This window comes from Triticum urartu, chromosome 5A, assembly GCF_056163025.1.
Source record: "Triticum urartu cultivar PI428250 chromosome 5A, HENAU_Tu73, whole genome shotgun sequence".
NCBI classification, from domain to species: Eukaryota; Viridiplantae; Streptophyta; class Magnoliopsida; order Poales; family Poaceae; genus Triticum; species Triticum urartu.
Window position 1 is genome coordinate 430,141,790 of NC_141877.1, and position 15,461 is coordinate 430,157,250.

A 15,461-nucleotide genomic window follows, 5' to 3' on the forward strand; every position below is an offset into this window, starting at 1 on the left:
TGACCGAGACACGTCTCCGGTCAATAACCAATAGCGGAACCTGGATGCTCATATTGGCTCCTACATATTCTACGAAGATCTTTTATCGGTCAGACCGCATAACAACATACGTTGTTCCCTTTGTCATCGGTATGTTACTTGCCCGAGATTCGATCGTCGGTATCTCAATACCTAGTTCAATCTCGTTACCGGCAAGTCTCTTTACTCGTCCCGTAATACATCATCTCACAACTAACTCATTAGTTGCAATGCTTGCAAGGCTTATGTGATGTGCATTACCGAGAGGGCCCAGAGATACCTCTCCGATAATCGGAGTGACAAATCCTAATCTCGAAATACGCCAACCCAACATCTACCTTTGGAGACACCTGTAGAGCACCTTTATAATCACCCAGTTATGTTGTGACATTTGGTAGCACACAGAGTGTTCCTCCGACAGACGGGAGTTGCATAATCTCATAGTCATAGGAACATGTATAAGTCATGAAGAAAGCAATAGCAACATACTAAACGATCTGGTGCTAAGCTAATGGAATGGGTCATGTCAATCAGATCATTCACCTAATGATGTGATCCCGTTAATCAAACAACAACTCTTTGTTCATGGTTAGGAAACATAACCATCTTTGATTAACGAGCTAGTCTAGTAGAGGCATACTAGTGACACTCTGTTTGTCTATGTATTCACACATGTATTATGTTTCCGGTTAATACAATTCTAGCATGAATAATAAACATTTATCATGATATAAGGAAATAAATAATAACTTTATTATTGCCTTTAGGGCATATTTCCTTCATATAAGCCTTGGAAGCAATGTGACTAATGAGTTAGTTACAGGATGATGCACCACGGAACGAGTAAAGAGACTTGCCGGTAACGAGATTGAACTAGGTATTGAGATACCGACGATCGAATCTCGGGCAAGTAACATACCGATGACAAAGGGAACAACGTATATTGTTATGCGGTTCGACAGATAAAGATCTTCATAGAATATGTAGGAACCAATATGGGCATCCAGGTTTCGCTATTGGTTATTGACTAGAGAAGTGTCTCGGTCATGTCTACATAGTTCTCGAACCCGTAGGGTCCGCACGCTTAACGTTCATTGACGGCATAGTATTTATGAGTTATGTATGTTGGTAACCGAATGTTGTTCGGAGTTCCGGATAAGATCAAGGACATGACAAGGAACTCCGGAATGGTCCGGAGATAAAGTTTGATATATGGGATAATAGTGTTTGGTCTCCGAAAGGGTTCCGGAATTCACCGAAAGGGGTTCCGGATGTTTCCCGAAATGTTTGGGTACGAGAACACTTTATTTGGGCCAAAGGGGAAAGCCCACAAGGTTTTTGGAAAGCGCAAAAGGAAGTTTTGCGGAGTCTACGGGCCAGACGCCAGGGTCCCTGGCGTCTGGGGCCAGACGCCGGGAACCCGGGCGTCTGGCCCTGGAGTCCGAGAAGGACTCTTGCCTTTCGGGTGAAACCGACTTTGTGGAGGCTTTTACTCCAAGTTTCGACCCCAAGGCTCAACATATAAATAGAGGGGTAGGGCTAGCACCCAAGACACATCAAGAAACACCAAGCCGTGTGCCGGCTACCCCGTCCCCTCTAGTTTATCCTCTGTAATAGTTTTCGTAGTGCTTAGGCGAAGCCCTGCGAAGATTGTTCTTCACCAACACCGTCACCACGCCGTCGTGCTGCTGGAACTCATCTACTACTTCACCCCTCTTGCTGGATCAAGAAGGCGAGGACGTCATCGAGTTGAACGTGTGCTGAACGCGGAGGTGCCGTACGTTCGGTACTTGATCAGGACGGATCGTGAAGGTGTACGACTACATCAACCGCGTTGATAAATGCTTCCGCTTTCAGTCTACGAGGGTACGTAGACATACTCTCCCCTCTCATTGCTATGCATCACCATGATCTTGCGCGTGCGTAGGAATTGTTTTGAAATTACTACGTTACCCAACACCTTCTCCTTCATCAACTTGGCTAGCTCATCCTCATATGCATGCATTTCTTGAATCCTACCAAGGTTTTGCCCATGGAACATTTCCCACGGCTTGATGAGGCGGTTCTTAAGAATATCAGGCCAGGCAGGATCGACCCACTTAACTACACCACATTTGACACCTCCTGTTCAATCAAAGAACATGTATAAAAATGAATTAAGTTTAGTCAGACATCACATACATAAGGAGATGTGTAAATTAAGAAATGAATTCAGTTGAAACAGAGTTCAAAGAATTCAGTTCAAACAAAGTTCAAAAAGTTTAGTTCAAACAGAGTATATATACAAGGAAATACATTTGGAACTGAATTTAGTTCAAACAAATAGGATTTGCCAACAAACATCAACAACACTTGTGCAATATAATGCCAACATATAATCAATCAATGACTATCCAGTTATCCAACAGCTGCACATACTTCTGCTACATATGCCATTTAAGCTATCCAATTATCCAACTAGTAACAAACTACTAGATAAAACAAAACTACTTCTCCTCCAATTACTCACCTGAACAGGGCATACATAGAACCTCCTTCTACTGTTAGCACCTTCAAATGCAAGCTACTTCCTAGGCATCATCTAGTGCAACGTGCACTTGGGAACTTCCTCCATGGGAGCACCACAAAACAGTGGCTCAGGGATGGTGTTAGGTGTCTCCCACATATAGTACAAGCTAAATCATACAAAGGATGCATCAACTAGTTGAAGATCCGTCAAGCACTGGCTAAACCAAAAAATACATCCGTAGTTGCAGATCCTCAACCCTAATTCCCAAATCAGTCAACCCTAACCCTAAGTAATGGCAGATGGAGATGACGATGCTTACAAAGCACTCCATATCCATCAAGTTGCCCCCATGTTGTTGTCATCGGAGCTCTCTTCCCCATCGTTCCAAGAAGGTATCCTGGTCGGCGACAAGGAACTAAGGTGGTCGGCGACGATGGCGAGCTCAGGCATGGGAGAACAGAGCGGGGGAGAGATTGGGAGTGAGTGCGCGTGAGTGAGAGAGTGAGCTGTATCGGGCCCTTTTTCACCTGGTCAGAACGGCTCGCCCTAACGGCCATGAGCACGCGCGTCGTCAGCCATGTCCGACGTGGATCTGACGGGCGCCCCCGTGTCATAAGCACGCTTAGATTCTAACCATTTGGTGACTAGGTTTTTTTTGGGATAGCGAACCAATTTTGTGTTAGTTTTTTGAAAAATTAAGAGAAGTGGTAGTTTTTTGTAACCCTAGCCCGTAATGTGATAGTTTTTTTTTGCTATATACTCTTTATTTTCTAACACCGGACACAAGATGAGTCCAATATCTGAAATTATTTCATCTTGTTACACCAACTGAACACACCCTTAGATAATTACCGACAAAATTTTAATATATCATTATGGTACCTGTTTGCAGCATATCGATGGATGCAATCGGGCTTCTTTCATTCAAAGGATTTTCATATGAATTTTGGAAGATTATAATTCTTAGGATTTTTTGCTATGTTGGTTGTTCGATTCATAAAGTTTTTTTTGAAGAATTCCTTTGTACTATATTCCATAGAAATTTTAGCATCCACTCAAACCTTTTGAAAAAAAATCCTTTGTTTCTCCTCTCATACAATCAAACAAAAAAAAAGTCTAGTTGAATTGAGATGAACTTGACATTGCATTCCTATATTTTTCCTATTCCCACGTTTTTAGAATTCTGCGATCAAGTGGGGCCTGGTAGTTTGGTAGACCCTTGTAAAAAGAAGTTGGTATTTTTTATAGAGATAAAGAAAAATAAAAGTTTGGTAGACCAAAAATGCTGTCGTGGCTTTCTCGATTAAGGGGGGCCCCGGATTGGTGGCTGCACCGTGCCACCGAGCCTCACCCGACCAGTTGACCACCACGGTGCCCCCGACCTGACGCTTCTCCCTCTCCCTCTCCCTCTCCAACGCATCGGGCAACCCACCCCCCTCCAACCCTCTCCCACTGATTCGCTCGCCGCGCGCGCGCGAGATCCAGCCGCGCCCCCCGCCGAGATCTCCCGGCGGATCACTAGGACGGCGCCGCCGAGGAGCTCGGAGCCATGGAGGCGTCGTCCTGGGACGCCCTTCGCAAGCAGGTGAATACAACCCCCCCTCCCGGATCCCCGCCTCGCGCTCCCTTTCTCGCTCCCAGGAACCTCTCGCCGGTGTCCGTTCGCCCGAGATCCGACCCTGCGCCGCGCGGTGGGTTTTGCTGCGCTGCCGCTGTGGTACTCGGACCGACGATTCTCCCCCCACTGCCCGCTGAATTCAGGCGACCCATGTAAAATTGGAGCGCCTCGTTCGTCGAATCCGTAGTCCGTGTATGTGGAGCAAAATGCGTTTTTCTTCCATCTTCTGAAATTGTGGAGTTTTCGTGACGCAAAGACTAGTAGTTTCATAGTGGCCATGTTCTAAAAACTGTGCTGCAGGTATACCTTTGCTCCTCGGCGGCCCATTTCTTTGACTAACATGGGTGGGCTTGGAGCAATGTGACACTAATCTAGTGTGCAACGGACTAGAGTTTTGATCCTACCAAACCGTCCCTTCTGCATCTGATGCTTTTGTTGGTTCGATCGTGTAATCGTGCTTATGGAGTATCTAGTAATGTAATGTGGTGTTAGTCTTGTTCATGAGAGTCGGGTGCTTACGGTTAGTGTGTTCGGACTGTACGGTACGAGTCTATGGCTGAACCCATCCTTGGCTAGGCTATAAGAAGGTGCCATGCCAACTTATTTTCTGTAACGATGTCACTTCTGAATACGACTGCGCGCCAGGATGGATATCCTTGTCCATTGGCAGTTAGGTCATCGGTTCCTGGTGTCAGGTGAGGCGTCGACGCAAGAAATTGGTTCGGGCGCTTGGGCCTTTTTTGCCGCGGGATAAAACGCTGCTGCACTGGACGATTTTATTAGCACCTATGGGTTAGCGTCTATAAACTGTCGGATGCTTTAAAAAAAATTATGATATCCTTTTTATTTCCCTAAGCACCTGCATAAACGACTTGCGTTGAAGATGGCCTTATGGTTTCATGAAGCTATGAGTAGGCTGATAGATGGTATTTGATGTATGTGTGTGTATGGCTAAAGTTGTTACTGTACTATTTCTGCTTGTAGGCGAGGAGGTTGGAAGCTCAGTTAGACGACCAAATGATTGCATACCGTAAATTGGTTTCTATGAAATCAGATGGTTCAGAAAATGATATCGAGACTGATATAGAAAGATCACTAAAGCAACTTCAGCAAGTAAATTCTCAAATGCAAACCTGGGTATCATCAGGAGGCTCAGAAGTTCTATCTCATACATTGACCCGTCATATGGAGATTTTGCAAGACCTTACGCAGGTTCCAATAAATCCCTCTTACACTAAGTAATCACATTCTTCATAATTACAGTTTGTTTAGCTCCAATGTTAAATGAAGGTTTCTATTAATTTCTCCCCAGTCAATAACCATGAATTATAAAGTTTGCTGTGGAGCAATACTCTTTGAAGTTTGGACACCGCATATAGAACGGCTAGACTTCTCTCATAATTCTGAAAAGTTGCTAACCCAACAATTCAACACAGGAATTCTATCGGCTTCGATCTAGTCTCAGAGTGAAGCAACAGCATGCTTCTCTCCTTGACTTGAGAGACTTTGACAGAGCAAAGTTTGACGTGGAAGAGTCTGGGGACTCAGAACAAGCTCTTCTTAGAGAACAAGCTGCAATCAGCAGGAATTCTGGACAGGTAGGATTGTCCTACTTTTTAGGAGCACCTGTATTGCTTTCTGAAATTTGCATCAATTTATTGTTAGCTCTATTAGATAGTATCATATAAGGCATACAAACAAACCCAGGATAACAGCTTACATGCATGAATGGAGTTGCATTGTGTTACCAACATGAATTCTCAAGCATTTCAAATTGAAGGAGCCTCACTCGCCTTTCTTTTAGGAGATAAATATATTCTGTCAGGGCAAACAAATGAATTAAATTCACCTTTCTGGTGTATTTGTTAACAAATATTTATTTTCTTACTGAACAGTACCCGCCACATAAAATAAGGGAGCCATGCCACTTTTATTTTTGGTTTTCCTATGGCATGTGCTGCCCAATTTTACTGTTCTTGCTTGTTATTAATATGTTTTGGACTCAGTGAGGTTCAGGAATTCCACAAAGGCTCATATATTACACTTGACTCGATTATAGTGCATGCTAATAATTGCATGTGCGCATCTATTTCAGTTTGAGCAAATTTTCTTGAATTTCAACCTACATGCTCGTGAAATTGCTTGTTTAGAAATCTATCTTTCATTAAAAACTGCAACAAGAACGACAACAAGAACGACAACAAGAAGCCTTTTAGTCCCAAACAAGTTGGGGTAGGCTAGAGTTGAAACCCATAAGATCTCAAAACCAACTCATGGTTATGGCACGTGGATAGCTAACTTCTACGCACCCCTGTCCATGGCTAGTTCTTTGGTGATATTCCAGTCCGTCGGATCTCTCTTAACGGACTCCTCCCATATCAAGTTTGGTCTACCCTGACCTCTCTTGACATTATCAGCACACTTTAACCTTCCACTATGCATTGGCGCTTCTGGAGGCCTGCACTGTATATGCCCAAACCATCTCAAACGATGTTGGAGAAGCTTCTCTTCAATCGGTGCTACTCCAACTCTATCATGTATATCTTCATTCTGGACCCGATCCTTTCTTGTGTGGCCACATATACATATCAACATGCACATCTCTGATACACCTAACCGTTGGGCATGTTGCCTTTAGTTGGCCAACATTCAGCTCCATACAACATCGGTCGAATCGCCGTCCTATAGAACCTGCCTTTTGGCTTTTGTCGCACTCTCTTGTCACAAAGGACGCCAAAAGCTTGGCGCTACTTCATCCATCCAGCTTTGGTTCAGTGGCTCACATCTTAATGATATCACCATCCTTTTGCAGCATTGACCCCAGATATCGAAGGTGTCCCTCTGAGGTATCACTTGCCCACCATGGCTAACCTCCCTGTCCCTCCTCCTCCTCGTGCCTACTAGTCTGAAGCCGCACCTCATGTACTCAGTTGTAACTTTCCGATTCCAAAGTCTGTCTCCACAGCTCTAACTTTCTATTAACCTCCGTCCGCCTATCGTTGACTAGCACCACATCGTCTGCAAAGAGCATACACCATGGGTTATCTCTTTGTATCTCTTGTGACCTCATCCATCACCAAAGCAAAAAGCTAAGGGCTCAAAGCTGACCCTTTGTGCAGACCTATTTTAATCGGAAAGTCATCAGTGTCGCCACGCCATCACTGAAAACTGCAATTGAACAAATATGAAAAATTTAAGCCTTTGAAGCTCCCTGTTATGGGTTTTCTGGTAGTCATTGTTGCATGGGAACATATAGTGGCATGAGGGCATTAGTTCAGTACTCAGGAGTTATGGCCTAGTTCCCATCGAAACCTGAAATATAAGTGGAATGGAACATAGAAAGTGAGATTGTTTGCATGCTTATGGTGGAAGCTGTAAAGATTAATAGTACCTAGGTGCAGCTTTTATCAAAGACCACATGCTGTGTGTGAGGGCATCTTTAATGGTTATATGATAGTTATTGGTAAATTTTGCCGCATAGGATATGTGATGATTGTGGCAGAGAATAAATGAAAGGAGAGAGCAAAGTTGTATGAACTTGAACCAACAACCTTTACTCAAGCTCCAAGGTGCAAAGAGAGCGACCTTATTTATTATCTCATTTCTATTGGACAACTCGATACACTATTGGAATGGTTCTATGATAGCTTGTTGGTTGATGGCCATGTGTTGATAACATGGATAAACATACCAACAAATTAACATAAAAGCTATTGGAGATGCTCTGAGGAGAGAACCGATGCAGGTATTGGACCACAACTTGCAAGTAGAAGCTGCTGGCTTAAAAGCTGACAGTCCCTTCTTAAATGTAACTTTCTCGGCTGTCATTTTCTTATGTCTGGACATGAGAAATTAAGGGTTATTCCCTTGACCAGTAAGCCACAGGTTGGACCTGTGAAAAGGATGTTCTGACCATTTCAACAGCACAGGAAGTCTATTCTTATCTATAGACGATCTACAACAGTGCTTAATTTTTTCACTAATCACTTTCTAGACAAAGCAGTAATTACAACTACGAATGCTGACACTAGAGAACAGTCCTTAGACTGAGAATTTGAGAACGAAACCACCGTAGCCGCCTTTGCATTTCTGGTCATCATCAATAGTTGCATGTCCAAACAAATCTATGTACCTTAGAAAGTAGAAAGACAATGAAAGCATGCCTGTTTTGTTCACTCAGGTAGTCTGGCTACAAATGGGTTTTGCACTACAAATATGGAATTCCCAAATATGATCCATTGCCTTTTAAGTCTTATATTATCATGGGAACTATTGCTGCACAATAAAGAGCATTTGAAGAATTTGTCGGCCTATTAAGCTTTCAAGTTGCATTTCCTCTGAAATTCGTAGATTGGATTCGACGTACAACATCATGCAGTTAGTATTTTGCTGCTTGCTGTATGTCAACTGTATGGATCATGGGGTGCATTATTACATGTGTTTTCATGCTAAAGGGGCTGCTGGCTGACTGGCTGGAGAATATTTTTATTAAATTGATAGACGCATCTGTGTCCACTGCCATAGTTACTTAGCCTGAGCTACCTCTAGCTTCCTCAAACTTTAACCAACTAGTTAGTTAATTTTAGAAAATTCTACTAGTATAGATGGCTGGCTGATAAGCCATGAAAACCAAAGGTGTGTTGATTTGCTGAATTTTTGTTGTGATACTTTTTGTAGCAAAATCTAGAATTGACCAAGCTTTTTCTGAACCCTTACATTTTCCATATTTAGGTGGACACTGTGATATCACAAGCTCAAGCAACACTGGGCGCTCTCATGTCCCAGCGTTCAACGTTTGGTGGCATCACTACCAAAATAAGCAACGTCAGCAGCCGGATCCCCACGGTATGTATCACATAGTTCATCCTTGTGAGCAAGCGAAAATCGTCCTCTTACGATGTGTATGCCTCACAATTGCTTTCCACTGAATCTATCAGATTAACCACATCCTCGCGTCGATCAGAAGAAAGAAATCGATGGACACGATAATTCTCTCGCTCGTGGCGTCGGTCTGCGCGTTTCTTATGTTCATCTACTGGTTGTCAAAGTAGTAGGATGTGGTTGGCCACAGCGAAAAGGCATCATAGTGTTGTAAGTTTGGATCACAGTGCCGGTACAGATAATGATATGATGATTGGTGTTTGTACAATATTGATTCAATGGTATTACGTTTTCACATCGCTCTTCAGCCTCATTCACCTGTTGTACCTTTTGTGCATATAATATAATAAATAAAAATCCCTCTTTAGTTTTGTACCTTTTGGACGAGGGATTTCATCGGCATTTCCGTCCAGCTACTTACACACACCCTCTGGATCTGAGTTCTAAAGATTCTTGTTGAGCTGACGTGAGCTGGGCTGCTAGGTGGCTGGAGCTATTAGCTGCTCCGCATCCATCCAATTTAATCCCTGCGATTGCGACGGGATAGACATACATCCCCACGACATGTTCGCAGAGGCCGTTCGGTGGGTGCAGCCTTGCAGGACCGGAAACTTCAAGGGCTACGTGCCGAAACTTGCCAAAGTCTTCTCTTCCCAGGCGGACAATGATATGGACGTGATCCCCAGCCGCAAGTGGCCAAGCCCCCGCGACGGGACGGAACGACGGCCGGCCGGCCTGCCGGCACCGCGGGGGCCCTCCCAGCCACATGCGCCTGCCGCGCCCTCCGGACGCGCGCGCGGTTCCAGGTGCGGCACGGCACACGGGTTCCGGTGACTGTGAGCCAGCGCCCACCGCAAAGGGCTGGCCGCCGTACGTCGGTTTGCGGTTGCGGGCCTCGTGAGCGCGGCTGCTGTGTACTTGCATGCGTACATATTCCCCGACTTCCCGGCGGGCTGGGCTGATCAGCATGTGACGCCTCGTGGCGGCACACGTCGCCATGATCTACTCGGATGCAGCACACGTTCCGCTCCCTGCCGACGTGGTGGGGTGGCGAACCGCTAGCCAGTCCAGCGGCAGTACTCGCCACTGCCTTCCCACAATACACGGAGAAACACCAGTACGTGCATGCGTGGTAACTTGGCCAAGTTTCTTCACCGCGGAACTGATCGGGTCTGTTGACCACGCCTGGTCTCACAGAATCATGTACAGATCTGCAACGACGACTGCAGCGCGATCCTCTCGCCCAGTTGCTTCAGCCCAGCCCACGGAATCGGTACATGCTCCTTTTTTTAGCAGCTACGTACTACCAACATACTCCTTCCGGCAGCTGCACTCAAAAGCTTGCACACATACAGGGCATAAATAAGCTTGCGGCGGGCGAAAGCGAGCGGGAGCTGAATCCGGCGTGGTTACTCCTTTTAGATGGCGTGGCGCGGCCGCTTGGCCAACGGCCACGATACCTCCTCCTTCCGGGGGCACCATTACCATCACCCTCACCAGCACCCAGGGACTCTTCTCATCTTATACCAAGAGTAGAGTGCGCAGGCAGCGTCTGATCCGGGTCAACGATCGCGGGCTAATCTTCCTCCCTCCCTTCGGCGGCAAGATTCCGCGATAGCCTCGCCGGAAATCATCGCCGTTTTTAAAATACGCCGCGTAGTACTAGTACTAGATCACCACATGATGCACCAGTGGTAAGTAAGTAGTAGTACTAATCCGGTCAAAGCCAACTCATCTGAATCCAGCAAGCCGAACTGGTCCATGCTCCTCTCCTCCCACTCTCCGCTGCCAGTTTTGTTCGCTCTCCATCCATCACGTGCTCCGTCTTCGGATACCGCCCGGTTCTCTGTTGCGAGCAACTTTTGTGCTGGGAAATCAGGCCTCAATGCGAGCCACTTATGGTTAAAGCTTGCTCGTACGGCTCTTCCATGTTTCCAACCACTGAGAGATGTACGTACTGTGTCACCGTATGGGAAATGCTAGTAGTAGAATGACCCTGGGTTTCGGTCTACCCTCTTTCTAAAACTTGGCAAACGAGATTTTACTATTTTTGAGTTTTGAAAATTTCCGTGGATTTTTTTTACGCACATTGGTACCGAGTCCAGACTCTTACCCATGTAACTTTTTATACAAAATATAATATGACGGTTTTTGTGACCTTCGTGAAAATGAAAAAAAAAATTTGATGATGGTACATTTAAAACTTGCTCCGTAAACGGTAACACTCACTTTCTCATTTTTATCCCGTCACACATGATCATATTATCTTGGGAAAACTTGCATGAGTAGGTTTCTAACCAATACCTTTGGGCATGATTTGTTCCAGGAATTTCGAAAACAAGGAATACATTTGTTAAGTTTTACTTATAAAATTGGGCGGATTCCGGTGTACCCAGGTCCCAAGAATCCGCCCTATCAACGGATCACTTTCAATAAAATTCTCTCAAAGGCCCTTCATACAGCCTTTTAAAAACCGGAGAATGGTCGACAAGAACACATTAGTTAAGATCTAGGGTCTACTGCACATCACTGAAAGAATGGCGATGATTAGGATTTCGCAACTACTGCACATCACTGAAAGAATGATGATGATTGGGTTTTTTTTTCTTTCTAAAGAAGAGTAGGGACCTGACCTCGACGCACAACACTCTAATTAAGAAAAACCCCAACCTCTTCCACTACGCAAGAGCATTTGAGAATACCTTCCACCATGCAAGAGCATTTGAGAACACATCATATTCATATGGCCCCTTGGCATGTTAATGCTCCATGACAGCACGCCAAGAGTTGCGTATGCGGCACCTTGTTTTGCTGCAGCACTCATTAGCCTAGCCAAGCCCCTCCACCCACAGCATTGTCGTTGTTTAATCCAAAACCATAACCACCAGCTCCAACTAATTAGTAGCAAGGCTCTCTCCCTCAAGAAAATTATAATTAGCAGAGGGAACAACCAGCAAGCAATGACGATCCAGCGGAGCACCAGCATGTAGATGTCTCAATCTAAACAGCCCGGCTCTTGTCACCTATCACCCCATGATTGGGGATTGAATTTGTTGGCTTCTGATAACAGCCGATCATATGCTCCCTCTCTTTATCCCTTTTCAGCTAGTGGTGGCACGGGAGACATGGAACGGGAGCCCCTAAGCGTAGCGGCAAATTATTCTGAGTGAAGACATGTAACCACTACTTGGTCGTTCTAATCATCGTTGGATTAAGAAGATCGTTTTCAAAGTCCGCAGTGGCATACCTAATCGACCAACCGGGCCGGAGAAATGATTAACAGAATCCAATCCAGCAATATGCCACCTAAATTTTGAATTTGACAGAACACAGGTCGTAATATGGTTCGTCTAGCTGTTGAAAATCCTTGGCTATTGATGTAATGAACAATTTTTGGTCAGCCGAGCACGCAAAACTGCACACGAACATTGCTCGGAGGACAGCTGCAACTTACAACAATCGGGAGGGAAGCTCCCGCTGAATGAAGAACCAATCATCAAATGTAACAATGCCGGCCGGCCGGCCGCTTCCGCCGGAGCCGTCGTGGCAGCCATTACTAGCTCTTCCAGGCGTAGACGAGGAGCGAGAAGCCGTCGCCGCGGTGCAGCTCGGCCTCCTCGGGGCTGGCCCAGTCCATGACCGTCGAGCTGCTCGCCCACGAGGCCGAGGAGGACGCGATGGATGCTGACGACGACGAGCTTGCCTTGGCCAGCCTCCGCGCCTGCCCCCTCTTCCTCCGGTTCTCCCCATTGCTGCTGGTCTCGCTCCAGTCCCCTCTGCCCCATCTCCCTAGGTAGCCTGACAAGACGCCGGCGCCGCCTCTCCTGGCCTTGTCGAGCAGCTCCTTCTCCTTGGCCTCTGCGGTGTCGCGCTCTTCGCCGGCGGCGGTGTCGCCCAGCTCAAATCGGAAGACGAACACGGCGTGCGCGGGCGGGGACGCCGCGGCGAGGACGGAGGCGGCGTCTGTGAGGGCCGGCTCGCGCGCGGAGAAGAGCCAGTTGTGGAGGTCCCAGGAGACCTGGACCCGGTCGCCGCCGCCGAGGTCAACCTTCTCGCTGCCGCGGAACTTCCAGCGCAGGCGGCGGATGTGGAGCACGCGCTCGCCGTCCACGGAGACCGACAGGCCGACCTCTGCCTTGTCCTTCTCCTTGTCCATTTCCCTGTCCTTGCCGTGCCCGCGCGAGACGAGATCCAGCGAGATCTCCCGCTCCTTGCCGCGGACTTTGACGCAGGTCTTGTGCCCGCGGCCATGGCCCCCGTCGCGCATGGACACGTGCTCGCGCCGGGAGACGAGGACGTGGCCGGGGCCCGTCGGCCGCTGGGCCTTGGTCTTCCGGTACGCCTCCTCCGCCATGTCCCCGGCCACGACCGCCATCTCGCCGTCGACCACGACGGCGACGAAGTAGCCGGACGACGGCTCGGGCGAGCCGGGGGAGGCGAACCGCGCGCGGGTGAGGTCCCAGGCGAGGTCGATCCGGCGGTCGTGCACATGGAAGCGCTTGGACCCGCGGCGCCGCCAGAAGAGCCAGGGGCGGACGCGCACCGCGATGGTGGCCTCCTCGTCGAACTCCGGGCCGTCGTCGTAGCAGCCGTAGTCGGAGGCCGAGGAGGAGGAGGCGAGCGCCCCGACGCGGAGCACAGCCCGGAGGCTGAGGCCGAACGCGGCGCGCGACCAGGAGAGCGCCGCCAGGCCGAGGCGGGTCTCGTAGACAGAGGTGGCGAGGCTGGGCCCCGCCCCGGCGCCGGAGCCCGACGCCGCGGCCGGCGAGGCGCGGAAGAAGGCCGGGATCGCGTTCGGCATCGCGCGGGCGCGGGCACGGCTGCGGCGCCGGTGCCTCGGCTGGGGGACGGAAATGGGGTAGCTTTTTGGGGAATTTCTCGCTTCGATTTGGGAGAGGGAGGGGAGACTGCCAGACTGGGGGTTGGACTGGACCGGCTAGGCCGCGAGGCGGGAGGTAAATATAACTCTGCCGCGGTGGGGTTACGGCGCGGTGACGGGACTCCGGCTGGTGGGACCCGGACACGTTGGACCCAGCTGGGTGTGGGGCCGCGCGACCGTGCCAGTTGCCAGTATGCTGCGACTACTCTGGCTTGGACCGGGCTGAGGAGGGCTCTCATCCTCTCGTGCTCGTTTTATGTTTTTTCCAACAAGAGAAAATTTAAATTATTATCTTCATCTTTGATACGAATGAATTTGTGTATGGTGTTCATATCACTGTCGTACATGAATGTCAATGGCATTATTCAACGGGTGGATACGGTTGGGCCTCGTAAGTTAAGTTTGTGTTCCGTCTATCAGGATAAATACAGTTGTGTCAACTTAAATAGAGTTGCGAGGAGCTTGTTTGTCAACTCGACATAAGAAGGGTATTACTTTTGCACATGACTAGGGCTGGGTAACGTACTATAGGAAATCAAACGGATAAAATATGCATACAATATGTAAACATGACATGAGATTCTCTCATTTCTTGAAACCGAAAGAACTTCTATATATCAAACCGCTATTTTGAGTGATGATCCATTTTGACCGTTGGCAATGAGAACAAGGAGAAGAAGACGCACAAGAAGAAGCCCTTCTTAAAAGATGGGAACTACTTCCTCCATTCGGAATTACATCCTTTGAGCGTCAACTGACGGATACATCCATTTGAGCGTCAACTAATTTTGGATGGAGGAAGTATACAAGAATAGGAAAGCAAAGACTTTCATTGGCCAAGAGTACACCTCTCACGATTATAATACTCAAGAAGTAGGGCATGTGGCACGATAGACGTTTGACTACTCTTCGTCTGAGCCCACATCCCTCTTTGAGTTTGACTATTCCAATGAAAGAGCGCTGACCATAGATGCCTCATGCCTAGAGACTAGAAGGGACACCCTTCATTTAATCCCCTAGGCTTCACTCATTCATCTCCTATGCCTCCAAACATATTGTGGGATGTCAGTGTCGAAGGATGGCGCGAGGATGGTATTGCTACTACACGCGGCAAGGTCTTTAAAAGATTATGTGATCTCTTGGCTTCCCTTCGGTAATGTAACGAGTACAATGAGAAAGCGGAAAAACTTATCATCAAGGAAAACAAGAATGCGAAACTCCTTGAATATAATCTCCACGCATAGCAAAATAACAACGAAACTCTTGAAGTGGATCTCTGGATATAGATAAACTCTTGAGAGAGCTAGTGGTGGCTAATGGTTTCAAAATAAGAGGGTGGCCTTGCTCATGCTCATAACACTGAGGATTTCGAACATATTGACAATGGCAATCTAGTGAAGGGTGATCTCATCAAACTTACCAATTCACTACTCACAAGAAGCTCCTAGCCACCCTAGCACTACTCTGGTTTGGACCGGGCTTGGATGGTGAGGAGTGTTCTCATCCTCTCATGCTCGTTTTATGTTTTTTCCAACAAGAGAAAATTTAAATTATTA

General features: G+C 47.4%; 2 protein-coding genes across 2 annotated transcripts; one reads left to right on the forward strand and one right to left on the reverse strand.

Annotated features, from left to right (window-relative positions):
* Positions 1–3,856: 3,856 nt before the first annotated feature.
* Positions 3,857–9,325, forward strand: GOS11 (golgi snare 11). The gene is made up of 5 exons (XM_048674449.1): positions 3,857–4,112; positions 5,130–5,357; positions 5,582–5,743; positions 8,877–8,990; positions 9,083–9,325. Exons 1-5 carry the CDS (start codon positions 4,077–4,079, stop codon positions 9,194–9,196), a joined length of 654 nt encoding a protein of 217 aa, XP_048530406.1. The 5' UTR covers positions 3,857–4,076; the 3' UTR covers positions 9,197–9,325.
* A 3,033-nt stretch (positions 9,326–12,358) lies between these two features.
* On the reverse strand, positions 12,359–13,971 carry LOC125509465 (uncharacterized). Its single transcript, XM_048674451.2, has one exon. The coding sequence runs from the start codon at positions 13,825–13,827 to the stop codon at positions 12,583–12,585; it is 1,245 nt and encodes a 414-aa protein (XP_048530408.1). The 5' UTR covers positions 13,828–13,971; the 3' UTR covers positions 12,359–12,582.
* Positions 13,972–15,461: the final 1,490 nt, after the last annotated feature.

What these genes read in the sequence shown, in the direction of transcription:
- GOS11 (XM_048674449.1), top strand. Translation starts at nt 4,077, where the DNA reads ATGGAGGCGTCGTCCTGGGACGCCCTTCGCAAGCAG. An exon ending in TCAGCAGGAATTCTGGACAG is followed by an intron (nt 5,744 to 8,876) that starts GTAGGATTGTCC and finishes TTCCATATTTAG; the next exon opens with GTGGACACTGTGATATCACA. An exon ending in TCAGCAGCCGGATCCCCACG is followed by an intron (nt 8,991 to 9,082) that starts GTATGTATCACA and finishes TGAATCTATCAG; the next exon opens with ATTAACCACATCCTCGCGTC.
- LOC125509465 (XM_048674451.2), bottom strand. Translation starts at nt 13,827, where the DNA reads ATGCCGAACGCGATCCCGGCCTTCTTCCGCGCCTCGCCGGCCGCGGCG.